Raw genomic sequence first — 27,539 nt, 5'->3', positions numbered from 1 at the left:
TTCTCTATCTATTTCTATATTTTTCATGTACTATCTACCTGAGATCTTGTGCTAGCTTCCCTCTTCTGTTTAATATTTCATAAATCATTATACAAATTCAAAGGAAAGAGTAGTCTTTTTTCCCTTATGCCCTTAAATTGAACTATCTGCTTCCACAAGTTGGAAGGACTCACTGGCAGACACACACAACCTAGCTGTATTTAATCTCCTCCTTTATGTCAGCCCACTTCATTCAGAAAAGAAAAAAGGAATATTGAAACACTATTTAACCCCATTATCACAGCTAGATGAAGCAGTCCCCCTTGTTTCCCACTTCCTAAGCCAGACACTGTCTCTTTGGTAGCTTTTACTTTTGCATGCATTCATGTGCATCTCTATACACATGTAGTTTTACACTCAGCTCATGATCCAGAGGTCACTGTGTGATAAACCATTCCCGAAAAAGTGACAGAACAGTAAAGGTTCGGATAAGTTTTTAATCTAGAAAGGGAAGAGACTGAGAGGAGATTGTGAATGTCATAGTTTAGGTAGTTGCAATGAGGAATGGAGGAGCTCTTTTCCTTGATCATTGTGAACAAGACAAGAAATAGTGTGTTTAACTTTGCAGCAATGGAACTTAGAAATACCCTTTTTGTGGTTACAGTGGTGAGGGACTGGAATAAATTGTCTTTTAAAAGCATGGGATGTCCCGAAAGGGGACCTGTAAGCTCTGGTTAGAAAGCCATTTCCAAGGACTAGAATGTGTGTGATTGATCCTGCTGTGAGACAGAGGTGGGTTAGCTTCCTTTCAACTCTGCTTTTTGTCATTCTTCAGCACATTATTGCAAGCAAGTGAACTTGTGGGTTAAAGGAAGCAATGTCATGTATGAGCAGTGCCACACAACAAAATACATTATTTGCATCAACCACTGCTAGAGGAAACTTTGTTGGATTTATTCCTATCCAGGAACAAAGATGAGGTACTGTGAGAGACAGTCAAAAGGAATGTCCGACGAGTCAGAAGAAGAGATAAAGGGAGAATCAGTTATACCACATTAATTACATAAATTAGTGGCCATTTAAATCAAGAACAGTCTGTTTCTTGTGTGTGGTTTTAGTGTGTTTAACCTATGTTTAGTATGTTAGAAGACATCAGAAGATATTTTCATGGAATAGGTGAACTACAGGATCTCTTCCTTAGAAATATCCTGCTGTATTCTGTTGTTGGTAGGAGGCAAAATTACTTCCATTTACTAAATCAATACTCAAGTTCCCATATTTCCCTGTATGCTATAATTGAGAAATTAGGAATACCCAGTATATGCTCATATCAATAGACATACTGGATTAACTGAATATGTTCTGCAATCTGTTTCATGTAGCAGCTCTGCTAACCTGATCTAAGGGTCCTTCCTGAGCTTTGAATATATGTGAAGCATCTGGCTTTGCTAAGAAAATGAGGCTAAACTGTAGATCTTTCTTTATAAAGCATGAAAACAGAGTGTGGTGGGGCTAAGCTACTGCCAGAAAAGTTACTCTTTTGCATAAGATAACCTGTCCCCTTTTCACAAAGACCCAGTGTTTGCCATTTAGATAGCGCACACAAGCTATAGGTTGGAGTTTTTCAAGGGGAGGATTAGATAATTCTGTCCATGTGACTGCAAGCTAAGGCAGTTCTCAGGGCCTTGCCCTTTAACTTGTCCTATCGCTATAAGAGAATAAAGAGCTGATCTAGCTCAGGTCTTTGACAGTAATCACGTGTGAGGAGTTTGGCCAAGATCTGATATTGCACTTACTGCCAGGTCACAGGGAGAGAAATCTTGAGGTCTTTTCGTTTCTTACATCTGTGCAACAGAAAGACAGCTTAGTCAGTGCTGAACAAATGCCATGATCTGACTAAGGGCTTACCCAAAATATGAGCACAAAGGAAGTGTCTTGTTTTGGACAGTGTGGTGTTTTGGAGATTTTTTTCAGGCTCTAGAGCCACAGCAGTGAGTGGAAGCCCTGCCACAAATTGCAGTGGTCAGGCCCTGTTCCGGGTCCATCCACTTGGCATCAACCTTGCAGAAATCCTCAGTGTCGCTCCGATGGGGCCATCAGTCGAGGCGCTCTAGGAGGAGCCCCTTGGAGCCGGCTCCAGTTATCCAGTTATCCCATCTCTTTTACGGACCAAAACTAAATGGCCTCATTGCTGCTTCTCTTCTGTGAGGAACTTAAAAAGAACATCAGTTAAAGCAATGACAAGGCTTTATCAAAGAACTCCATTTTGCAGTCTCTGACAAAGACATCCAGGTGATTCCTCTGGATGGTGGCTCTGGCTTACTGTGTGCCCCTTCAGCCAGAGAAGCGTCTACTCTGTCTGAAGTGCAACATGATAAAGAGGTCAGAAATAAGTAATACATTTACCCAGTTATTGCAGGGGCTGAGCTTAAGTGGCCACAGCTTCAACTGGCCGCTCACTCTTGATCCCATGTATTGGCATAACCATGGGAGTTGCTTGTCGTTTCAATGTCCTCTTTGCAGTATGCCTGGAAAACCAGAGGGTTAACCCAGCTTCTCTTTTCAGAAGGAAGCTGCACCGCCCCGGTTCACGTACCTCTCTCCATGCCTCGGTGGGTTTCCCACGGCTGCACCAGCCCCCCTGGCGCAGGCACCCCACGCGGAGCGGAGGATGCCCCGTGGGGCTTCAGCGGTGCTCTCCGCGCGAAGGAGGGCTGCTCGCCCGAGTCCTGCCAGTGCCGCGCAGGCTGGGGGGAGCGACCCACCTCCTCGCCCTGCTGCATGAATGGGGGCTTTTTCCTTTTCCTCGCAAAGCTTCCCTGCGGGGCAGCCGGGGCGACCCTGGGGAGGGAGGGTGAGTGAGCCCCGGGAGGAGGAGGGCGGTGGGGGAGACCGTCCCCTCTCCCTGCTGCTGCTGCCGAGGCTGTGCCGGAGCTGTGGATGTGGCTCCCCAGAGTTAGTTGCTCAGCAACCAGAATCAATTAATATGCTTTGCAGAAAGTGCAGGGGAAGCCCGAGCTGCTGTCAGCGAGAAGGCAGGAGGCTGAGGGTGCCTCAGGATCCCACTCCCGCCTGGCACCCATTCGGGGCCACCCCACCCTCTCCGAACCCACCGTTGGCTACTGGTCTTTATCCCCTTCTCCTTCCCTATGATGACTTAGCGCGTGTGTCCACAAATCCTTCGGGCAAGGTATCTCCTTGCTCAAGAACTCTCCTGCTTCGAGGGTTTTGCTTTTAGATCTAATTCGTATTTTGGGGTTATTTGTCAAGCTTTCTCCAACGCTTTTCTAGAAATTCACATTCTTTGGGAAGGGAAAGGGACAGCTGATGTTTCTGTCAGATGGTTTTAGAGATTCCTCAGGATGAGAAGGGTTGTCTGGTAGTGCACCGTTGAGCAGCAGTAATGAAAATGCATCATGTGTGAATTGGGAAAGTTTTTGCCTCTTCCTTTGTTACAAGTAATCAACACTGCATATATGAGACCAAAGAGCTGATACAGATTGCTGTGAAACACACAGATAATAGAGTAAATGAGGGATGGTTGGGTTTTTTTCTTTTTCTTTTCGGCATAGCAATTTCAGGGCTTCGGTAAGGTATTATTTTCTTTCTTTCTTTCTTTCTTTGATTTTCTTTGGAGTCCCTCTGATGACACCACGAATCTGGGAATGAAGAACTTCTTAGAGCTGATTGGAAATGGCATTGCGGAGCTGAAACTTAACTGGAGGAAATATATCTCCTGAAGAAGAACATATAATGCACTGTAAGGATCTGACTTCTGGTGAAAAATTCAAGCCTAGAGAAAACTTGTCCGCTTTGTTAGGAAGAATGGGTTGGACAATTTTCTTCAATTCCAAAGGATATCTGAATGCCATGCTGAGCTTAATCTCTGCAGCATGCTCTGTGCTTCTCATCTCTTCCTGATGCACTGCATGGTAAGGCCTTTTTCCTTCCTTTTAATAATAACCATATTTCTGTTATGGTGAGAGGTAAAAATAATAGCAATCATCAAATGAAAATTGAAAAAATGTAGAAAGCTAACAAAAGAATGTTTGTTTGTATGGTTGTTTCCAGGAGCAAGTGTCCTGATTACTGCAGCAGCTTTGTAAGATCATCTCTGTCTTCCTCCCTTGCTTTGTGACAGTGTGTATGTGCGTGTGTGGGTTTGTGCACACCTGTGCTGTCATTTGCACTTGGACTGGAACATCAGTAGCTGTATTGTGCATATTTCCACACTAAAGAGGATGCTTAAGAATTTGTTTTGACATTTCTCTCTCTTTTCCCCCTCCCTCCATTCCCCTCCTCCTGCCTCCTCTTTCTCTCACTCTGTCTGTCTCTCTGGGGTCATGGTGCTATATCTTCCCTGCACCTCAGTCATGCACTGACCAATAGAAGGCAAAAATAGAAAGTAAAAGAAATCCTGTATTAATGTAAGAATAGTCCTGAAAAAGTATTATCTGAGTAAATAAAAGATACAGAAGGGTTTTGAATGTCTGCAAGATCTGCAGGTACGAAAGATTCACTTTATTTTATTTCACATGGTGAATAAATATCAAATGCAGACTTGGATGCTGTGTTTTAGATACAGGGGGAGGCAGATCCTTTATACATGCCAGAAAGCCAAAAAATGACCACTGTGAATTACAACAATGTTACTCTTGATAACCTAAGTCATAAAATAAGCAAACCCAGTACGAGATATTCTCATGTCATGTAATTTTTGTCATGTATTAGTGGGATATTGAGAATTATTATAAATGGCTTCAGTGGATGTTGTGGGGTATTTTTCATTAATAACTGTAATGTGTTTTCATCTTCCTGGATGAAAGGTGCTAGGGAAGTGCAAGATGATGTTATTAACTAACTACCTGACTTAACAAAATTTAGGGTCATTATCAGGAAATTGCCAAGCAGATCAGTAATTACATAGTGAGTATACTGAGATGGAAGGTTAGTTTTCCAGAAAGCCTCGTTTACTTGGACCTCTGTTTCAGAAATTAGGGTAGAACTAAAAGATGAAAGAGTGGGGATGTGAAATATATATATTTTCTTGTGCATTCTGGTTGATCACTGAGTTTGGAAGAGGGAAAGTTGAGTGCCTCTTGAGGAGCAAACTGTGGTAAGGGCCTGCCCCTGCTCTAAGGGTAATCCCTTGCAAATCTCACTCCTTTTGATGGGGTTAGAAATGGACCAGGAGAGAGTTTGTGGCGGTTGTCTGGGGCTGTCCAGCTGGATATGGAGGTGACGGTTTCCTGGCAGCAGGTGGTGAGGGTGATAGGGATGCAAAAAGCCAAAGCAAAAAGGCCAGGCCAGGCCACACCAGGACTCATGAACAAGAACCAGAGCTTGAATACTATTCAAAAGATGGAATTTTGTGGTAGTTTCCAATACACCTCCTCCTTGTATGATGAAGGACTCCATAAGACAGTTTTTAGAGAGAGATTGGCAATGCAGCTTTTTCAAATCACTGCAGTAGGAGGAAACAGAGACAATACAAACATTCCTGTGGTGTGACAATTTTTCAGTAGGGTTCAGAGGAACCAGCCTTGGTTTTACGAGTAAAGGTTCAAAATATGTATACATGTGCATTGAAGTAGATTTTTTTGTGTATTTTACCATCTAAGAAGTGTGGCTACTAGAACAACCAATAAGGAAAACTGATGAAGGACAAAACAACCCATAAATGTCATTTTCCAGTCTTCACTGTTGAAAGAAGCTCTTACTTGTGGAAGTAGTCCCCTCAGCTCTTTTATGTGAACAAGGACTGCATCCTCAACTCAGGTTTCCCGTTGCAAATCTCTCCTCACATCAGCAGTTCTATTTCAATCAATGGGACAACTGTATGAGTAAGAGCTACTCATGTGAATAAATTATTGAAGGTTTTATAAGACCAGGCTCTTTGATTGTCATGGCAACAGATTTATTAGGCTTCGGGCATAATTTGTATTTCCCTTCTAAACAAAATCATTTTTCCTTTTACCCACGTGAATCCTTTTGCCTTGTAATTAGGACAAGAAAAATAGGTTAATTACATTCTTAAAGATCAGGCAACTGTACAGATACATTGTTAGGGAAGAATTATCAGAGTATGCAAAAGTTTACTTTTATTAGTGGTCTCCACATCCGAGAAGTGTATTCTTATTGGAATCATTCATTGCCTTATTTATTTTTGTGACAGTATTAACATTGCTACTAGGTATTGCCAGTTCTTCTGGTAACTCATAAAAAAAAAAAATCCTTTAAGTTATCACTGATCTTATAAAAGTACTCACTATTATTAGGTTCAAGGTTACTTACCAAACTTTCCGCTACATTAAATATTTTCATATTTTAGTTAATACATGATGTTTAGCTCTTTGATTCAGGAACATATTTATCTTTAGGGTATAGAAACACAATATGAAGTCATAGTTATAGTAAACTTCCTACAGAATACAGATATATATTGAAATAGGAAGCATAAAATCATCCAGATTTTCTTTCCCTGTGCAATTTTGCATGCTTATAAATGTCTGTATTATCAGGTTATATATCACATAACAAGAAATATTTCCTTCATTGTAATTTGTAAAGAACAGTTCCTTTTCAGAATACAGTGCATTGGAATTTTTTTTGCGCATTATGGAAGAAAGAAAAATATTAGAAAAAAGAAAGCATAGCAACATTTAAAATGTATCCAGTACAGTAATGCAGCAATAGGTTCATTTGTTTTTTTTATCGCTATGATAGCAACATATACATAGCAAGAATAGTAGATTATTTTCTAGAGTGTGTGATTTTGAGAGAGAAGGTTTTGCATGATACAGGATGTTTGTCGTCTTAAGCAGATATTTCTGTCAATGATTTACTGTGACTTAGAACTCTTTCTTTAGTGACATTTTTAATCATTTATTTTAAACATTTGCACAACAGCTGTATTTGGTTCTCTGTCTCAATTCTAAAGCAAGTAAAATTAGTAATTTCCTTTTCTTTTAAGATATTATTCAGTGAAGGTCTGATGCTGAAAAAACATGTATTTCATTTCAGTCCATTGAACTGTTTCTTTAGATAAACTATGTGAATTAGAGCTCGAACCATCTGCATTATAAGGAAAGTTATACTGAACAGTGGAAATACTTTCCACACTTGCAGCAACTATTTCTAGTCAAGAAAAATGTGCTTTAATAATACAACACATAAGCAGTTCCTGTACTTGGAATGCCTTGAGCTGTCCTGATTCAAGATCTAGCAAAAACCTGATTTTTGAAAGGCCCACAAAAACCCCTAAAGCAAAACCAAACGAGTCTTAAACTTTTGTTGTTTAAACATAAATAGCCACAGAAAGAATATTTATCTGACAAGAAATTTTGGTAGATCAGCATCTGTGTTTTTCATAAACCAGGATAAAAAATTGAAAGGGTGTAATATTTTTAAAAATGTAAAGCTCTGAAAATCTGTATGTATGGAAATACTGATTTCAAAATGACACGTCTTTTTAACATTTTTAATCAGACTTTCATTTGTTACAAGTAATTGTACTGATACCTGTTTATCTGTTTTTCTCAGTGAAAATTTGCAAAACTTTTTTTTTTTTTTTTTTGACAGGGAAATGTTTTGTTGTATATTTTTTAACTAGATCGATTATAGCTGTCCCAATATTTATTGGCTCTTACAGGTCAGTTCTTTAATTAGAAACTCTCTGAAGGGCCATCTTTAGCATTAGATGTTATAGAGCCCTATATTACTGATACTGAACAGCAGTTCTTACCAGGTCCATGGTAGACATAAGTTTTCATTGCGATTCCCTCCTTTAATTCTTCTTGTGCCTTCAACAAAAAGCGGGCCTCCATTTTGCTGAGAGTTTTACGGATACCAGAAGAAGTAGTTTCTACTACAAAAACCTTCAAGAGGCCTTCAAAAGGCATGCAGGCAAGAAGTAGAATTAATTGAGTATTAATATCCTTATTAAATAGATAAGGAACTGAGGAACAAAGAAACTGCCCAAAGCTATACTGGCAAGGGAAGAGTTCGGAATTGAACCCAAATGTCCTTATTCTCAGTTCATCACTGTCCCTGCAAGGTTGCTCTTCATTTTGTTCATTTTTTTGTTTAATGACTTGCATTTGGACTTTTAAGTTAATACTAGTTGAAGTATCATATATGAAAGGGAATTATTGAGGCGTACTTCCTTTCTGATCTGACACAGTTGTCCTAAAAATTCTTTTTTCGCTCCCAAGCCATTCTCTGTGAATGTAACCATTAATTATGTAATTGCTTTACTACACAGGGGAAGTATTTCCTAGATTAAACAGAAAATTACTAAATAGAAATATCCTAAGCATTCCATACAGGTTCTGGGGGATGTACATGTGTATCTCTTAATGCTGTCAGGGTTTAAGGACAGCTGTGGAGGTATGTAAATGAATCAAATTTCAACGCAGAAAAAAATCCAGTTACAAGATAAAAAGACTGATGATTTGCTATCTAGAGTTCACACAGGTCATTATGAATCCAGCACCTGTGGGTAAAAAGATGACACAGGGAATATGGTACCTAACAGTGATTCTTATTAACCCTGGTATGCCTACTCTGCTCAAGGTAATTCTTTCAGCTTTTTATCCTCTTTATGAAAAAGAAAAAGATGATTTGTACAAAAAGTACTTAGCTGCTAAAATTACATCTGAAGTTGGGGAAAAAAATCTGCCTTGGCATCTTAATACAAACCCAGGAAAATTTTGTACATGTCGAGAAGGAAAAAAAGCTTTTTGCAAGTGTGCCAGAGTTTTGGAATGAGTTCTGCAGCAGAATATCCCAGAAGCTTAAGGAGTATCTGCCTCACTCTGGTCTACTGATACAGCTCCAGCTGTGACATACTTCTGGATGCTGACAGGTACCGAACTTACCCAATTACCCAATGACTTATTAATGTAGAAGAGTATGAAAGTCTGATTAAAAGCAGTACTTCCACTGGAAACCTTATTTCACTTGTGTTTTATTCTTGAGAAATGTTAAGAAGAGAACTTAAAATGCACCCTACTGCATCAAGTACTCTTATTTTATCTGACATGAACTTCTTACTGGTGTACAATTGAAAAGGGTTAGAAAGGAATGCCTTAGTCAACACATACTCCACCAGAGCGAGCAATTACATAACTTGCTTCAAAATACTGTTCTCCAATGCACAGAGCTCAGGGCAGCCAGGAGGATCACCTGCACTCTATTTTCATCAGCAGTGATGGTGCACAGGGTTGTCCCCAGCCTACCTCAGCCCTCCATCCTAAACTAGACCTAATGGTATCTGTAAATATCGTAAAAGAGGTTCTGAAAGGCTTTTCCAGCAAGCTAGCAATTTTTCCGTGGACACTTTGATATTAGAATACATAAAAGTGTTTAAGTTCAAACACACGCTGGTGTTTAAGACCTTAATTTATCATACGGCCCCTAGTTTTTTTTAAATCGGGGGGCTGAAGGATTCAAATACCTTTGAGGATCTGAGCATGGGGTTTGTAATATTTGTATATTTTCTATAACATTAATAGATCAGAAAAGTAAATCTAATGATATAGTATGGTAATTATTGAACTTTGACAGGTAAGGTGGTTTTTAGTTGGGTAAGAAACATTGGAGAACCACTGAAGTCCACGAACATAAATAAAGAATTTCATTCATGGTAAGAGCCTCAGAAACAAAAGGCCAGGAGAAAAGTTGATGAGCCAAAGAGATCAGTAAGCTTTGACGAAATAAGAGATTGCAAAAAGGGTAAAGGATGTCTGGTACATCTCTTTATGATAAAACAGAGTGGAGGAATGCCTGTTCCAGTTTTTAACCAAGCTAGACAGAAAAGAGTGGTGTGAGTAGGAAACAATGTGGTGCTTGTGAATATAATCATGCCTTAATGGTTTGTTACCCATTTAATGAGGATATTAATGCAGTACATATTCTTAACTTCTGACTTCTGAAAATTTAGGACTTGCCATTTTATGCATATGTCTTTAGATATTGAAAAGCATCACTTTCTCCTCCATGTGAAACTGTGATATATTTGATGAGAAAAATTAGGACTTTAATTTGACACATCCCAAAACCTAGCAATACTGTCTGTAAAGTGAAATGTTACTATGTTAAGAGTACCAGAAACTTTCCTTTAAGGAAGGCAAGTCTGGTGCTTGAAAACAAAACCATTTAACTTTTTGGATGAGAAAGCAACATGGCAAGACTGTTTATTAAGACCTGTGACTTGTGTGTTGTTGGAATTTCTTTTTCACTTTGTGCCCAAGCCAAAAACTGGTTGAAAGGTTTTTGTTCAGGTATTCACAGCAAATGTAACTTTTCATTGAATATAAAAGCAGTACAAAATATTTAGCAGGAGACGGTAGGATTTTGGAAGGGCTTTTAAAGCATTCTTGAAAGTGGATCTTAATGGATGACCACAATGGCCCTAAGGATAGTATTGTTTCTGTGCTGCTGAACATAGTACTTGTTCTCCATCTGTATTAAAAAAAGCTAGAAAACAAAGCTTTCCTTAGGAAGAATCATCTGTTTCACTGATGTCATATCCATTTGCTTTGGGTTCCTGTGTTTTCATTCCATAGCAAATGCTTTACTTTGCATCAAAATGCTCTGGAGCTTGGCACAGCTGGATGCTTTCTCAAAACACTGCTGTGGAAATGTGTCACAATCTACATTGTATCTGCTCCTTTGGAGCCACTCTCAGATATTGTTAACTCAGTACGAAGGGAACATCATCTTTGACATGACTTCATGCAATGCTCAGAGTGTTTCGATGTGTCATGTCACTGAGAACATCTTGAGTGTGCAATGTGATGTACCTTGTAATATGGTTTTACTATCACTTTAATATCACATCAGAGCTGACTGAGGAAGGGTTGGTCTGTTACTTCTGCTCCTAATTGTTATCCCTCAAATTCTGCATCTGTTTCTGTGCTTTGTAATGGAATTGTAAGGGATCACTGGTATGTTTGGGTCTAGTTGTTGTCCCCACCCTGAAAACCATGCAATGGATGTTTAATGCAGAAAGCCCCACAGAGCATTTGCTCCATCCATTCATGCTCACCACAAAATAATTCCAGTCCTCCTCACCAAATTTTAGTAAGCTAGGAAAAGACCACTAGTCACATCTGCAATGTCTCACAAGAGGAGATAGATCAAAAGCATCACTAAAGCCTTATATTCCTTTGGGGGGAAAAAAAAAAAAAAAAAAAGTTGACCATGTCTAATGTTACAGGGAGAATCCTGCAACAGTTTTGCTGAATCTGTCTCCAGATTCATTTGTGATCTCTCACCTGGCTTTCAGTAGATTTATGAGTACATGAAGAAGGCACACCAAATGGGCATCACAGGGATTTTAACGTCAGAAACACTAGTGTTCCCTACCTCACAACCTGTTCCTACCCACAGCCCTTCTCTGGAGCCTCACATGGAGGTGCAGTACTTCCCTGCAGAAGTCAGGTCACGCATGGATCCCTGCAGGTTAAGCACAGGAGTAGTGCAGTGTGAATATGATGCAAACAGGCAGGATCAATTAGCAATTTCCTTCATAAAACAGAGGAGACCTTCATGACATCAGTTTTTTAGGGACAAATCCCAGAAGTTTTTACCAAGTTACAACACATTAATTACTATGTACCTTAAGAATCCGGTGGCATGTCCTCCTTGGCCACACATTTCTAGCAGATGCCTGCATCTTCCCTTGACCTTTTTTGTGTCTATCCCAGTCCGTGTGGACACACATTGCTAACTCCCATGACAGTGTTATCTGGGTACACCTGTCCATTGTATGCATGTATGAACTGAGCCTCTCACCCCTTCGGTGCATACATGCATACCCCTCCTGCAGAGAGACACAGCTGTGAGTTCACTCCCTGTCCTGCCTCTCCAGGGACCTCAGCTCCCAGTCCCCTGTGGCTTATGGACAACTCCTCAGTCCTTGATGCTGCTGCTAAGAACAGACCCCTCAGCTGCGTAAATGGTGTGTGCACAAAGGATGTCTCCCAGGTAATTAAAACAAAACGGCCAGCATGGCTTTACAGGCCACAGCCATGTCTCTCTCTCTCTCAGTCTATGAGCTCTGTCAGCATGACCTTGTGGGCCGTATCCATCACAGATGCTCCCTGTTCCTCAATGCAAAGCCCAAGCCTTGTGCACAGGATTCAACTTTCACCCATGTGTTAGTATGTGGCTGCTGCTGCTTTTAGAAACAGATCCCATGGAAATGCAATGAGCTGAGATGCTCTGGATAGCTGTTTGGGTAAGGAAATTGCAACCAGGTAGGACTTTTCCACTTCGGCTGCTTGGTTTGCTTTACACTTTGGGTGTGAAATACAGTGCTTTGCATGCGAACGTGCCTGTGTCCTCTGTGCTGGGTTGAGAACTACCTTCCTACTTGGGATTGTCACAGCTGGTGTGAATTGAAGAGGAGCCAGGAAATCAGCACTTAAGAAAGTCCCAATAGCCCCAGTTCCCCACAGAAACAAGTGGCTGGGCTAAAGCTGCTAACTGCTTCACACTTCTTTTTCTCCTGGTCTGGAGGTATGAAGTCCTATTCCCTTCTCTGCTTTTATAAAACATAAAGATGCTGGTTTCTCCTGGAAATCAGGTTACAACCACTGTGTGAATCAGCTTCCAGGTCTGTTTGTCAGGGCTACTGAACCTTGCTTGTGTGTCCCAAGGTGAGGATTAATCTGTTAATGTTTGTAAAAAGCTATGTAAATGATCTGTATCATGCTGACAGGTCAAGTACTTCATTGCTCACTGGCTGCTCCTTCTGACAGTTTAAGATATACACCAAAAAACGTCTATGCTTTCAAACGGTGTTCACTGATGTAGCTTGACTGGCTTAACCCTCTTGGGATTTGGCCCTACTTCTTCTAGCTTACGGATTGGGTGATACAGCACAAATACGGAAGGCTGATGCTTTTTCACATCACCCAGAATACAATAAATGCATCGATTTATGCTTGTGCAGGACCATAAGCTCAAAGGAAACCTCTTGGATCTATTATAGCACATGTGCAATTCAGGTCCTGAAGGACACATGGAAAGCAAGGAGGCCAATCAGAGCTCGATGCTCTGCTTGGCTGTGGGCAAGAGGCAGCAGCAGAAGCTGATTCTGTGAACCGTTGGCAGGATTTGGCCCCGCTGCACCCAAGGGAGCTGCAGGTGCTCGGAATGGCTGCGAGGCTCAGCACGAGCCCCTCTAAGAATGTGACTCCTACCTAAGACAAGGGTGTGCTTGAAATCTGGGTTCATTTTTGTCCTGTGCTTATCACATAGATTGCAGCTATTATCAGTTATTGAGATCAGGGCCTGAGAGTGGTAGATACTGTACAAACAGTAGGAGAAACAGGCTCTTGTAGGGAATTAAATTCCAAGTGAATGCAACTTCCATAACTAACTCTGCAAGCACACAGAACAACAAAAGTGAGTAACTAGTTTCACTGGCTGCTTTACCACATATCTGGTCCCAGTTATCAGCATTACATATAGATTTTTATGTTGATTTTTTATATGAATGATTAATACTTTCATTATCTTTAATGCTTTTTGTAGTGAAGATCATTTGCCACTGTGTTTGCTGATGTGTCTGGTGGTGTAGCTATACTTTTCCTTAAACACCTAAGCTAGAAAGCTATGCTGCTGCTTGAGGCAGGGGCTGCTCTCAGTACAAGCTATTACTAAATGAGAATAGGACAGCCAAAAGAAAGGGACTTTCTGTGAATCTTCATTGTCACATGGTCCTCTTCTTTTGAGGCTACTGGAGCTGATAACTTACTATGTGGGTCATTTTCAGGGACTAACAAGGATCTGGGGTCAATACATATGCTAGCAATTTGGGTGACTAAGTTATGAAAAAGTATTTTTTGTTCCTGCTACTAGTGCTTTCTGGGCAACTTTTGCTTTCAAAGCCTAATCCAGTACCTGGTGGAGTCAGTGAGAATTGTGCCACTGATTTCTTCCACAGCTGGATCACACTGCTCGCTGGTTTCATCACCACCACTGGTACAATTGCTGTGGTAGAAAATAAGAACAGACTGTGGCTTTGCACTTTGTTTCTTTACCTGAAACTTTCTTTCCGTTCTTTTTCTGCTTCAAACATTTATCTGCTACATACTCAGGGTACTTCAGCAAATGTTCAGGGCATATCTCTGTGTCTCTGCACAACGCCTTTGCACACAGATCTCCACTGGTACTAGCAGAGCTGCTCTGCAACTGCGTACCTCTGAGATTTAGCACACGTCTTGGTTAGTTTCACTCAGCCAGCCTGTTTGTCAGCCACAAAACTCCATGAAAATGGTTTACAGGAACAGATTTCTTCTTACTCCTCATAAAATGACTGCATATCTCCATTTAGGGTGTTTATTTTCACTCGTACTAAACAGTCTGTATAAATGTACCCAGCTGGCATTGGTCTAGCTGGATTAAGTAATGGGCAGAGGAAAGCTGGTAGGGTGTGGGCTTCAGGGTGCATCTGATGGATGTAGCAGGACTGTGGCTGTGCTTTCAGGTAGCTGCTCCTCATGGGGCGTGCAGGCCCTTGCACTTTCTTGGAGACTTCTGCTCCCACTTGGCTATGTTGGAGCTACCTCGGGCACGGTTGTGTGTGCAGCAGTCCTGTAACTGCAGCAGAGACATAGCTGATGTCAGTTATAAATGGCTGCAAGTTGGAACAGGAGGAATTTATGAGCCATGTTTGGGGGCTTTTAAATTCCTTGTTTACTGTGCTGTTAAAAAAAAAAAAAAGGTGTAAGATTATAACAAAATAATGAAGACCAAACATCTGTAAATCTTCCTTTGCTGAGATGCCTAGTAATATTCTAGTGTTTACAGTTTTGACAGCAAAATGATACAGCCCCCCCCAAACTTAGCATTTACAAGAAGTCAGGAATGAGAAAACAGAAGGAGGGCAATAGAGACTTGTGCTAACAGGGGGATTACAGCTCTTGAGAGAGGGCAATGTTCCATGTATGAAGAGCAGTCATTTTTGCAAGTCCCTGTTTTCCTGGTTAGCAACTGCCACCTGGCAACAGTGAGGGAGAAGCAGCCCATACAGTGCTTTGACAAGGTGGGAATCGTGTGCTTTAATGAAATGTTTGGTAGCTCGGCACAGCATTTTCCCAGCAACGCATACCTGGGAAGAGAGTGATAATGAGCGGGGAGGATGGAGACGCAGTTTCTCAGAGCCAGGATTGTTCACGCTGAACAACTTCCCAACTGCAAAGGGTGTCCCCATGCTCGCAGAGGTGCCTCCCGGGACCCCAGAGGCCCTAACGCCCCAGTCCCCACCTGGTGCTCTGGCCACTCAGCCGTCCTTCCTGTGATAGGCAACAGCCTACAGCAAAAATGTTATTGCAAGTGCGGCGTGGAAGAGTTTGTTCTTAACTGGTTGTGAAGTGTGCAGAGCGTGGCACAGTCGTCATGCTGGTAGAGCACGGTGTACATGCAGGTATCTATGAGAAATCTATTCTGTTCTTAATTTGCAAATACCTGCATGTGGTGAAGTGCTGTGCATTTGTAAGTCATGCACATTTTCTCCTCAGTAATGTTTACCTTAGCCCCAGGGAGAGTGCAGAAAGCGTAGCTGTGACCAGAATGGATGACTTCGTCAGAGGAGGGAAGTTACCCAGCCTCACTGACAGATTTTTATGAAGGGTTTCCCAAGGCCAGCCTGCAGCAGCGCATCACTATAGATACGCTTTTGACATTTGTAGTCCAAGAAGCAGCAGTGTTCAAAGTAAAACACCGCCAGTGGGTTTCTATAAAAAGCCTGATTCTTGGATTATTTGTGGAGGTTTAAATGTAGCTATGAGTTGTACAACCCTAAGCTTTCACTCAGAAGGACTCCACCAGCCTACATCCGTCCTCCGTTCCCCCCTGAGCACAGTGAGCCGCAGCAACGCTGTTTTGCTCTGCAAGCTACCTGCAACCACTCCCTGCTTGCGAGCAGCTCCTGCTTTGGCTTGCACTCTCCAAGCAAGCTCCACTGGAGAAAGAACTGGAAAAAGGAAGAAGGAATTGGGAGGAACTGGAAGAGAGAGAGTCATGAGCTTGGGATGACGTACTCAGGAGTCCTCTGAGTGTTTCCTTTCAGAAATAAGCCAAAAAATGCTCCTGGCCAAACCTTAGCTTCCTGAAAACTGGACAGAACTAATTTCTTCGCCATGAAATAGATTATCCTTTTGGAAAAATAACTGGAGTCTCTCTTACTAACCCATGCAGAATAGATTTTTCCAGTTTTCCTATGGCTGCTGCCATAGGTCCTGGTCTGATTATAGGCGTGAAATGTAGGCAAGTGTAATTATGATGCAGGCAGTTTTATGTGTCCCCAGACAAGTTTTCAAATAACAAAAAGAATATAAATATTGGATCTATGGAAAGAAAATGTCCATTATTAAAATCAACCCACAAGCTTGTACTGTGAAAAAGCTTTCTTCTTCAACACAGCTGTCAGCCCCGCTGAGATTTTAAATTGGAGTTTGTCTAGTGTAACTCTCACTTTCTATTCAAAAAGCAAAGTCAGAAGCATTAAACTTTTGTCTTGGGTTTTTAAAATACGGAAAAGCTAATATAACTGCTGTACTAATGTAGAGTTATGAGCTTTCAGGCTCCCTGGTTTTTGGCAAAGAAAGGTTACGTCTTTTGATTCATGGAATAAGACATTTCCCTATATAAATTTGCCGTACGCTTTCTCTTCAGAAAAAACTCTTCGTCCCTTCCTCTCCTCTGGACCATTTGGCATGGCTATCTGGTTTGTAAATGCCTGTGCTTCACTTGAGAGCTGGCTGCATTTCAGTCACCAGTCACTGTGCAGAGTTTCTACATGAATTATTGGAGTGTGCTTGGCATCTGGAGATCTAAGGAATTGAAAAGTATGGTTCAAATGTCAGATTGCAACTTGAAAGGCTTCCGGAGATGCAGAGCCAGGTCTGTGGTCTGACTGAGGCAATGCCCATGCCAAACTCAACAGAAAAGTCACTGAGGAACAAAGGGATGTCCCTCGTTGGGCCTGTGGTATGCACAACATGACTTCCAGCTTCAGCGTAAAAAAGAGTGGTTCAGAGGGTGACACAAAGTCCCAACCCTGTGAGGAGAACAAGGGTTGGATATGTTACCTGGGTCACTGATGTTTGAGAGAAGCTAAGGACTGATAGGATAAGCGAAATAGGGCTTAGCTTGAGTTCTGAAGTTAGGCAGGCTTGTGTGAATGCAGTTAAGCAGCTGGGAAGTCTTTGGAGAAAAATTACTTCAAAGAAAGAGAAATCTTTGGAAGGTTGCTTCTGTATCAGGGGGAAATGGAGAGGAATTTAGTTTAAGGGTGTTTTTCTGAGTTGTGTTAATTTATGTTTATTCATCATTCGCATTGATTAACACTGAATTGACAGGATGGTGTCATGATTAATGCTTTATTAATCTTCCTTAGTATGTAAAATAGCACAAAAAAAGGGAAATCTGCACATTTTATTTGGGTTTTCTGTGCTCCTCCTTGGAGTCTCTAGAGCCATAGATCAATTGCTAGTGTTTAGTGACCTCCTGCCCAAGATTGTAGGGCCTGTGGGTGGGTCGTCTTCTATGGCTGGCACTTGTACAGTGCATAATCTGACACTGACCCTTGTAGCCTTATGGGAATAATATTTTCAGCAGGATGAATTGTTCTTGAATGTTTTCTTCAGTGTACTGTGTTACATGCCCAAACATTTTTTTCATCAGCTTGAGCGTATGTCCTACATTTCCTCTCTGCACTTTTTGTTGCATGGTTTTGACTGTAGCCAACAGAAAAGGTCAAAAGACCTTTTACTGTTTCTATTTCTATATTTCTGTTAAGCTGAATTAAATTGTTGGTGCTGCAAAGTGAATTGTTAAAAAGCTTATGCTGCAAGACTTCAACCAGTATAAACTGAAGCTGAGCTTCATCAGTTTAAACCGGATGGCGCAGAGAGATAATGTTGTCCAAAGGATAGAGTGCTGATCTGGAAAACAAGAAAAAGAGTTCGGTTCTCTAGAGCTTCAGTGAGCAGCTTCATGAATTTAGATAAAGTTTTTCATCTTGCTCTGCCTCAGGTTTTTTGGATGGGTGGTAGAGTGACACTATATTTTAAAGCATTTTGCACATTCAATTTTTCAATCGCGTAGTCTTATTCCTTTCACGTCTAACATTAATCAGTACAACTGCCTGTTTAATTTACATTACAGGTAGGTTCTGAAATCATAATATGTAGGAATGCTATGGTATCATTGAATAGGTTGATTATGTTTACCAGAGTCTGTGAGTATTCATTAGAAGGTGTAATTTCTCAGTCCAGAATTGAACCAGCACTGAGTTTTGCCCATCGAGCAGCCTTCCAGTTCTTTCCTACATAGTAAAGCAAATCCAGAAGTTTTCTTAGAGTATGACTGATTTCAGTCAGAATTTTCGGGTTAACCAGAACTAATACTTAGTATTAGTTAACCCTCAAATGGCCTTTGGAGAAGTTTGGCCAAAGTGCCTTTTTTTTTTTTTTTTTTTAATAAATCCCAGGTATGAAACTCATGCAGGATCTTCAATTTTTTTCTGTCTACTAGAATTTCCTTACATGTCATGAACTGGCAATACCTGAATATCTCTTCTATGACTAGTGTTCATTTCCCAGTTTTGCTTCGTGAGAAGAGTCCTTTCTCTCACTAGAGCCTGAAGAACATTGTTCCACTGCAGGGCTGCTATCTTCCTTGGGTTTTAGATGGTCCATGACCACAAGCCTTTTTTTTTTTACTGGTATGCTCAATTCTCCCAGTCACCTCCCCCAGCACTCCTTGATGGTGCCTTACAGCATGAAAGGGGAAGAAATAGATAAACATCTCCCTAGAGGACCATTTGGCTTTAAAAATACACGTAGAGCCAAATGGATACTTCACAAATGTGAGCAAAGTATCTTAACTGAGAAAGCCTCAGTCCTATAGGGATGGTGTAGCAGCTGCTAGAATAGAAAACACATTTGTGTGAACATGCAGAATATGTTGGGCAACAATTCATAACAGATAATCACTTTGTTTTGAAAATTAAGTTGAAAGAAACATTACCAACCTACTGTTTCTAGGCATGTTGCTATTCATTTTACTTATCACATCAGTTCAGTGGGACTTGGTGCTCTTCCTCTGTGTCATAAGGACTCTGGGACTTACACACAATCATTTCCAGTGACCAATTTTGCATAATTCAGGTACTATGGATATTTTATTTATTATTAGCACCCTTTTAATTGCAAGCAATATTTTTAAAGAATCCATTTTATGTTAAAAGAAAATCAGGGTTAAATTTAGCTCTCTGTTCTGGGGGCATAAATCCAGATTAGCTTTCCTTTTAACAGTAATTTTACTCAAGGTTTTGTGAGTGGAATTTGGCTTGGTGTCCACTGAAGAAAAATGTAGCAAAATATATATTCCTCTCCCTAAATCCTTAAGAAGAATTACCAGTATGCTACTGAATACCCTTAATATAAGAAAGCAGTGAAATATTTTCAGGTTTGTGGCTATGTTTTTGGTCTTATTCACATTTTATATGGGTGTTGTTTTAAATTACTGGCACTACATTAGAGTATGTCAAGACGCATCATATAAACAGATACAATTTACCATGACCTTGAGGCAACATGATGTGTATGTTGCATTACATTAGCTATCAAAGTATGTTCTTGTCGTGGTTTAACCCCAGCCGGCAATTAGGCACCACACAGCCACTCACTCACTCCCCCCCTGGAGGGATGGGGGAGAGAATCAGAAGAGTAAAAGTGAGAAAACTCGTGGGTTGAGATAAAGACAGTTTAATAGAGAAAGCAAAAGCCCACACATGAGCAAAGCAAAACATGGAATTCATTTGCTACCTCCCATGGGCAGGCAAGTGTTCTGTTCCCTGTTTTTCTCCAGGAAAGCAGGGCTCCAACATGGGTAATGCTTACTTGGGAAGAAAAACGCCATCACTCCAAACGTCCCCCCCTTCCTTCTTCTTTCCCCAGCTTTATATGCTGAGCATGACGTCATATGGTCTGGAATACCCCTGTGGTCAGTTGGGGTCAGCTGTCCCAGCTGTGTCCCCTCCCAACTTCTTGTGCACCCCCAGCCTACTCGCTGGTGGGGTGGTGTGAGGAGCAGAAAAGGCCCTGACTCTATGCAAGAACTGCTCAGCAGTAACAAAAACATCTCTGTATTACCAACACTGTTTTCAGCACAAATCCAAAACATGGCCCCATGCTAGCTACTATGAAGAAAACTAACTCTATCCCAGCCGAAACCAGCACAGTTCCTTATATAGTACAGTAATCACTGCAGACAGAGAAAGAACGTGGGTTGTTAGGCATCCTGTACAGAGTTGGAAGACATAAACAAATAATCTCTCCAGATCTGTAGCCACATCATTTGTATCTTTTTAAAGAGAATAGGAATAAGCTATAGGACAAAAAATGAATCTAAATGGCTCTCCTCCCTATGCAAGGTGACATCCTTGGCTGAACAACAGAAATCTCTGAACGTCAGGAAGCATGTCACTGGGAGGGTGAGCGAGCACTGGAACAGGTTGCACAGAGAGGTTGTGGAGTCTCCATCCTTGGAGATATTGAAAAGCTTTCTGGATGTGGTCCTGGGCAACTGGACGTAGGTGGCATTGTTTGAGCAGGGGGGCTGGACCAGGTGATCCCCAGAGATCCCCGTGACTCCGTGATATCCACAACTCCCAACAGCAAGCACTTGTTATAGCAATGCACCAGTGCACAGGGGTTAGGAAATCCAGTTCTTCCCATACTCCTTTCCTCACTGCCCATCCTGATGGCCTTGCCAATGCATTTGGTGAGTTAATCATGACCTTTTCACTCCCAAATCTCACTTCTCTGCTGTGCCACAGAGCTCTACCCTGAGCCCTGAAGAGGAGATGTGTCACCTCACACTCATGTTTTCCCAAATGTTCTACTCCCCATACAAGCAGCTTGTTTCCCCAGGAGCGTGGGACCTGCAGAAGTGGAGCTGCTGCCTCTCCCCCATGCCGTGCTTGCTCTGAGCACAAGCCAGAGGGGCAGCTGCTCCTGTGGATCGAGGGCCTGGCTCTCCTGGCTGTGCCGGGTTCGTGCAAATTGACCTTCAGCAACTCACTTCAACCTTCTGTTCTTCCCCCCTCCCCTTCCCATACTTCATACTGTTGTAATTTTGTAAGCTGCTTGGGCTAGGTATCGTTCTCGCTATCTGTGTCTGGTTTCTAGCCCAGACGTCAGCAGGGGTTGCCGCATGCTGCTGCAATATAAATGACTAATGATGATGATAAAAGGTGTGGGAGTTGGTTGCCTGGAGTGTTATCCTACTTTGATAACTTTGTTTTAGAAACTAGCTTCTTCCTCAAATTGTCTGTTATTTTATCTTATTTGGTCTAATATTTTAAAAGCAGCAAGGGATTTTCAGCTGCCTCCATTTTGAAGTGTTCATCCCAGGACTTTGAAAGAGGCTTTGACAGTTGCAGAGCTTGGATGGTGCTGCTGTGACAGTGCCAGTAGCCTTCAGCGTGAGTTGCAGGTTATTGGCACCTTTAAGAGTCAGCTGCAACTGTGTCCTGAAAGAGGCATTCAATAGGGAAGCGCTCTATTTTTAAATTTGGGCTGATATAGGTAATAATTACACACAAAACAGCATGTGAAAAGAACATTATCAAGGTTGCACAGCTCAGCACTTGAAGCTAAGAAATGCTGCAACTAAAATTGCCTCTGCTCCATTAATTTGCCACCTTGCACGGGTGCATCAGTCACAGACTATTTTTGCCCAGGATCTGAGTCTCGCTTGGTGCACATAATAGATGACACAGTTAGTGAGTTCAATACTTGATTTTCTTTTCACTGTTCAATGCATAGCTCAGACTCTGCTGTGAAGGTAAAATTATTTCCCGCTGGGGCATTCCAGGGTGTTCCACCATGCAGGTCCTTGCAATGTGCAAACACTGACTTATTTCCATTTACAGAACTTTAATAGCAATTCTGGGTATCACTGCTCCCTAGTACAGCTGGTAACCTCAGGCAAAAAAGAGTAACATTACAAGTATCCATAACTGTGGGTGCCCGATGTAATTTTTTTAGAGGACCTGGCAGCACATACTGCAGCTCCCATTGGCTTCCACTACAATGGCCAGTACTCACCACTTTCAGATATTCAAGGCTCCAGGCCCAAGGCAGGCTCCCAGAAATACAAAACAGGGGAGCAGCTTTGAAAAGCGCAGTGTGAATGAGTTGTCCCATTCTCCAGGGCAAAATCTCACGCCTGCAGACAAGACTGCTGCTCTTCTTCTCAGACTCTCCTGCAACCTTTTAAATTCTGCAAAAAAAATTGAAGAATCCTATAAGCAAAAGCTTTTTTCTCTCCTGTTCTATGGCAAATGCACCGTGCTCTGATTGAAGCTGGAATTTGGTGGAAAAACAGTGCTTAGCTAAAGCCTATCTGGTAACATATGAACACAAGGAGGTTGAATTCATCCTGGATCACCTTTAATTGTGGCATTTTTGGCTGGTCTTTGCAAATGAATTACAAAAAACCCACCCAAACAAAGTATTTCTTTTTTAAAAGCAAACTGAAAACCTTTTGCTATTCAAATTTTCATATTGGCAATCATCAATATCATTTCAACCTGTTGAAGTGCTGCAAAGATGCTTTGAGCTAAGAGAGTAATTAAACAGGAAAAAAACCTACAAGAGAGGTAATTTCTTTTGCAAAACTGATCACTTAAACATATTTTCAGATGCACAAGACCTTCTTCAGCACTTACATCAAGCCATCTCAGCTACAATAAAATTGAGAATGCAGTTCTTGCTTCAAAAGTGAAGATACTTGAGTATGTCACAGAGAAGGTTGCCAGGTTTTTATATGGGTAAAACAATAATTGGTTTCCAAGCATCATTCCTATAAACAACAAAACTGAATGATTTTTCTTCCCCAGAAAATATTTTCCCTGAGACAAATGGCTGGCATGTATAATTTCAGACAAAGTAGATATAATTTTAACAAATTATAAAAAACCCTGAACACAACTTTCCTAAATCAGAAAGTGTCAGTTGGCTAGAATTATTTGCAGTGTCCCTTCATGTAGCTGTAATTAATATGGGGGGTAAAGATATAGTTGGAAGGAAAAGTGAAAATTTTAGACTTTCTAGATTGTTGTTGTACCCACAAACTAATAGTTCATTTCTACAGAAGCTCTAGTGTTATATCCCTCAGGCTTCTGGATGCTCTTCTGGTGCGCATTTATTTTGTGAGGAGAGGTCACATCTGAGGTAAAGGTACTTTGATCCATTACAGGCCCAATTATCTTCTGGCCTTGGCTGAATTTAGAGATATTATATAGCAAAAAATTAACACAAATTTGTGTCACTTTTCCATCTCTTAATATTTCTTCAATGTCTTCTGAAACAGCTCAGTTTCCATTCCAACATGCAGTGGTGAGGACAGATCTTCAAATTGCTTATGACAGAGGTTATGTGCCTTCTGGCAGATAATGGAGACCTGTCTTTCTCTAAGACTTGGGTATTGTATTTTTTCCTGTTACAGGGCTTCAATGTATTTTTGTTCCTAAAAGAGAACCCTGGAGATGTCCTTGAAATAGAAAATGGGGTGCTGAGATCTGAAATGGTGGAAAGAGATGCTTTAACATCTTATCCTTTCACATAGCTATTTCAGCTAATGCTACTTTTATCTGGGCAAAAATGCAATTTTTAAGGCTTTTAACAGTTGTGGTTCTTTTTTTAATCTGAATGTGGCAGCACTCAGGTGTGCTCACTGTAGAGTTTTTTGTTGTTCTGCTTTTTTAAGCTCAGGAAAGATGGGCAAAGGACTAAGAGAGAGAACTCTGACTTCAAATCTTTATTCTGTCGTAATTTCTGGGGGGTGGGAGGGAGAGATGTTAGCCTTTTTTTTTTTTTTTCTTTGAATGAAAAGTGTCCCTTCTACCAACCTTGGTATGTATAAATTATAAAATCTTTGGAGTAAGGACAACAGATCTTTGGTGCACAGGCTCCACATTAATACCAGAAGCCCAGAAAGGTTTTGTCCTTTGTTGCTTCAAAACCCCCTCGCATAACTACAAAAAGCAGAGAGAAAGGCAAGAAAAATAACCAAGAGCATTGAATGGCTTCTGTACAAGGAAACAACTAGACAGACTGGGATTTTTCAGTCTTGAAGAAAGATGACTACAGGGATATGGTGAGAGAGAGACTTAGAGTATTCTAGGTGGCTTGCAGAATAAAGGCTGATTAGTCACTCTTTTCCAAATTACATAATGAGGAAAGAAGTAACAGGTTCAAAAAACAGGTGGTTACTTTTTCAGATGTCCCATAATTACCTTTTGAGCTCATTGCTAGAGGACACTGTATAGAAAAAAAGAATAACATGAGTTCAAGCAGCAATTAGACAAATTTAGAGAAAGCAAACCTATGAAGGGTCATTAAACCCAAAGATGCTTCCTCTGGCAGAAGGAGTCCCTGAGCTGCAGATTTCTGGACTCTGGTTAGGTACGGTGGGGTAAGCATTACTACAGTCAGGCTGTGCACCTTTGGCATCAGCTAATGGCAAGGGGACGCCTGGTCAGCTGGACTGTGGTCTGGCTCCCTTTGGCTGCTTTTATGCCTACTAATACCGCAGTGCCTTTGGCCTTTACTGGACATCTAATAAGGCAGTTCTGGGAAATCTCCACTACGACTAGCTCTTTCTGTGCCTTCCCCACTGATGGGAAAGGAGCAGTGGTGAGACATGAAAAGACCTGTGCAGGGCTGATTGTTCCCTCTTCTCCTTCTCCAGTGCAGCTGCTCCTTCTGGGACAGGAGCCCCTCAGGCTCTGCAGGACGGGGCTCAGCAGACACTATATGAAGAGGGAGCCTAAGAGATCTGTTCCCTGTCACTGTGTCCACAATATGCAACTTTCACCTTTCAGCACTAGCCGTTTGTTGCAGCAGAGCAGTAAATTGCCTGAAAATGGAGCACAAGCAGTCAGTATTTTTTTTAGAACCAGTCCGTTTGCACACATTGCAGAGGGATTCATGCGAACAAAATAAACATAGACCCTGTTATTCTTCCTCTCTTCTTGCTGATAGATGGTATGAAGAGTTAAGCTCGGGAAGAGTGGGAGGGAGGAAATACTCTTTCGACACAAAAGGTCTGAAAAGAAATACCGAGTATTTAAAAGGAGGAAAATGGCAAATGTGTGCTGCAGTACCAGCTGAGAGTCAAACACTTCTGCTTCTGAGCATTAGCACCAAGCAACCAAGCAGAGTGCTGTGTATCAGGAAAATGGATTGTGAACACAAAATAGGCCAGTCTAAACCAACCAGAATTATACTGAAATTTCACCACTCTTTGGACCCAGCCAGAAAATTAATCATTTCTGGATTTGAGAAATTTGGACTTCTAATCGTAAATGCTTCCAGTTGTGTTTTAAATGGACCGTTAATTTTGATCAATAACAATTCATTCTTCATAGTGCATCTCGTATCAAAGGGGAGACAGCTATGTGTTAAAGGGTGACTTACCTCATTTCAGTCAGGTTTGTTTCTTTCACAAACTAGGACTTGTGAAGCCTTATGAATCCTGACATGGGAGACTTTGCTGTAGGTGGAGGAGCCAAAGGCTGTTAGTGAGTCTGTGGATAGCACTGCCTGCATGGAGGCAGGTGAAGGAGACCCTGTAGTAACAGCCTGGTATTTAAGGATCATTATTCTGCTACGGATCATAGCTTTGTTTCTAAGATAAGGATACTTGCATTCAAAATATTTGGTCTCTTTATAATAGAGCTTAGGTATCCTGAGCATTTCAGGGTTGTGTGTGGTTCCAGCGACATAAATGAGGAGAAGGAAGGTAAAACTATCAAACTGGCTGCAAGTCCTTTGCCTCCTCTGAGTCCTGAGTTGCCTGGGGGTCAAAAACAGCTGCCAGAAGAAACTGGATCAGACCCATGGTGGGGAGCAGGATGAGCCCTGTAACGCATTTCTTATTTGAATTCTGCCCTCTCAGAATAAGCTCTTTGCTGCTGAGTGCTTCCCTTTATTCTAGAGGAGGTCTCACATTGCCGAGACCTCTGGAAATATGCTGGCTGTAGTGCTATAAATAGCATGTATTTCCCACTGACTTAAACCTGTCAGCGTAGCAGCAGCCTGACGTGGGTTTATTTTCCTGCTTGAGGACTACATAAGTGCTTGTGTCCTCTGTCCGCTGAGACATCTCTTCGCTTTAGGCACCGGTCTCTCTGCTCACTGCTGGGGAGTGTTACTGAACCTGGCTCACATTCCTGCTCTTTCTGATCTTTGTCGTCTAATGAAAGACCTCTCCCTGGGCACCTTTCCTTGTCCCTGCTCTCTCTTCTCTTATGGCAGGTCTTCACTTTTCTCAGGTTTTCGGATTTCTACCCTATATTAGTTTCTGCTCATTCCATTTCAATTCACCTGCTGTTCATAAATCCTGCACGCTGCCTGTGCAAGCTGCTGTGTCTGAATGAGCTTTTAGTGAAGCTTCTTATGGCCCCAGAGCTTCTCTTGGCCTCATCTTGCATTTACATTGTGCCTTTCTGTTCCCTGAAATCCAACTCTAAAAATAAATGCAAATGTGTGTCGTGTACCCCCCAGTGTTTCTCTGAGCAGGATCTTGACTGATAGCTGGCAACATGGCGAGTCAGTGGAGTTTAGGAGAGGACTTAGCCAGGCAAAATGGCACAAGGGTCGGGAGCGGATACAAAGTCATCACAGAAGTGAGAATATGCCAATGGAATCCTTAGGAAAAGGACTGCTAACAAGCACAAATATGTGTGCTAACTTTGCCTTCCTCCCACAGGCCACTAGCAGCAGTGCAGTGTCCACTTCACAGCCCTGCTCAGCGTCCTGCCCGGGGGCTGTCCAGGACTTTTGCTGAGCACCCAGCCTTCCCAAGTCTGCCCTTGGAGGAAAATGAGGTTACAAACTCGTGAGGAGGAAAAGAACAAAGCTCCATTTGGCTGTCTTGGTCAAGTGGGGTTAAATCCTCGAGGAGCCTCTCCTCCCTGCTTGGTAATTGGAGCACTTTGTGAGATAAGGGAAGGTGTCAGCTCCAGCAGCATCTGAACTCACACTCCGCTTTGTATGATTTCTATGCCCTCTTCAGTTTGCTAATCAAAACAAGTTTCCGCTGTGTGTTTCTTATCCCCAGAGGGTGGAACTATCCTCAGAAAATTAAAGCTCTCTTATCTCTTAATGTGTCATCACAACTAATAGCCTGGGGACTGTAAACAAGTTTAAATATCAAAACAATTTGGCTGGTGATTGTCTGTGATTATGGATTAAGAATACAAACTTTGTGCTCGCTGATATTCAAGCTAGATGAAATACAAGGAGCCAGATCCTCAGCTGGTGTAAACGGAGGTGGCTCTGCCGAACTCAGGGGAGGGATGCTGCTTTGTACCAGCTCAGCATCTGACCCTGGTTGCTTTTCAGAAGTTTTCATTCTTGTTTGTCGAAGTGCCAGATAACACCTGACAGCATGGGGCTGATCAGGAGGAGCGCTGGGGGCCCCCAGCAGAGCCCAGACCGTCCTCCCCTCCTCGGACGTCCGGGGAG

At 41.8% G+C, this 27,539-nt stretch overlaps 1 protein-coding gene across 6 annotated transcripts in view; it reads left to right on the top strand.

Annotated features, from left to right (window-relative positions):
- Positions 1-27,539, top strand: part of TUNAR (TCL1 upstream neural differentiation-associated RNA) — a 194,112-nt gene that overhangs the window by 151,770 nt on the left and 14,803 nt on the right. For 2 of the 6 annotated variants that reach the window (XM_069783537.1, XM_069783539.1), the window contains 2 exons: positions 3,617-3,911; positions 11,855-11,970. The exons of 1 other annotated variant lie outside the window; for it this stretch is intronic. In XM_069783537.1, coding sequence (XP_069639638.1) covers positions 11,884-11,970 — 87 coding nt within the window. In that variant the 5' untranslated portion in view covers positions 3,617-3,911; positions 11,855-11,883. Of the gene's footprint in view, positions 1-1,401; positions 3,170-3,616; positions 3,912-4,050; positions 4,082-11,854; positions 11,971-27,539 lie in introns of those variants that run through there. 3 more of the 6 variants (XR_011324682.1, XR_011324680.1, XM_069783540.1) reach the window with 3 other exon arrangements.

The sequence above is a fragment of the Haliaeetus albicilla genome, chromosome 5, assembly GCF_947461875.1.
Source record: "Haliaeetus albicilla chromosome 5, bHalAlb1.1, whole genome shotgun sequence".
NCBI classification, from domain to species: Eukaryota; Metazoa; Chordata; class Aves; order Accipitriformes; family Accipitridae; genus Haliaeetus; species Haliaeetus albicilla.
Note: the sequence above shows the minus strand (reverse complement) of the source record. Positions and strands in the feature narration are given on the sequence as shown.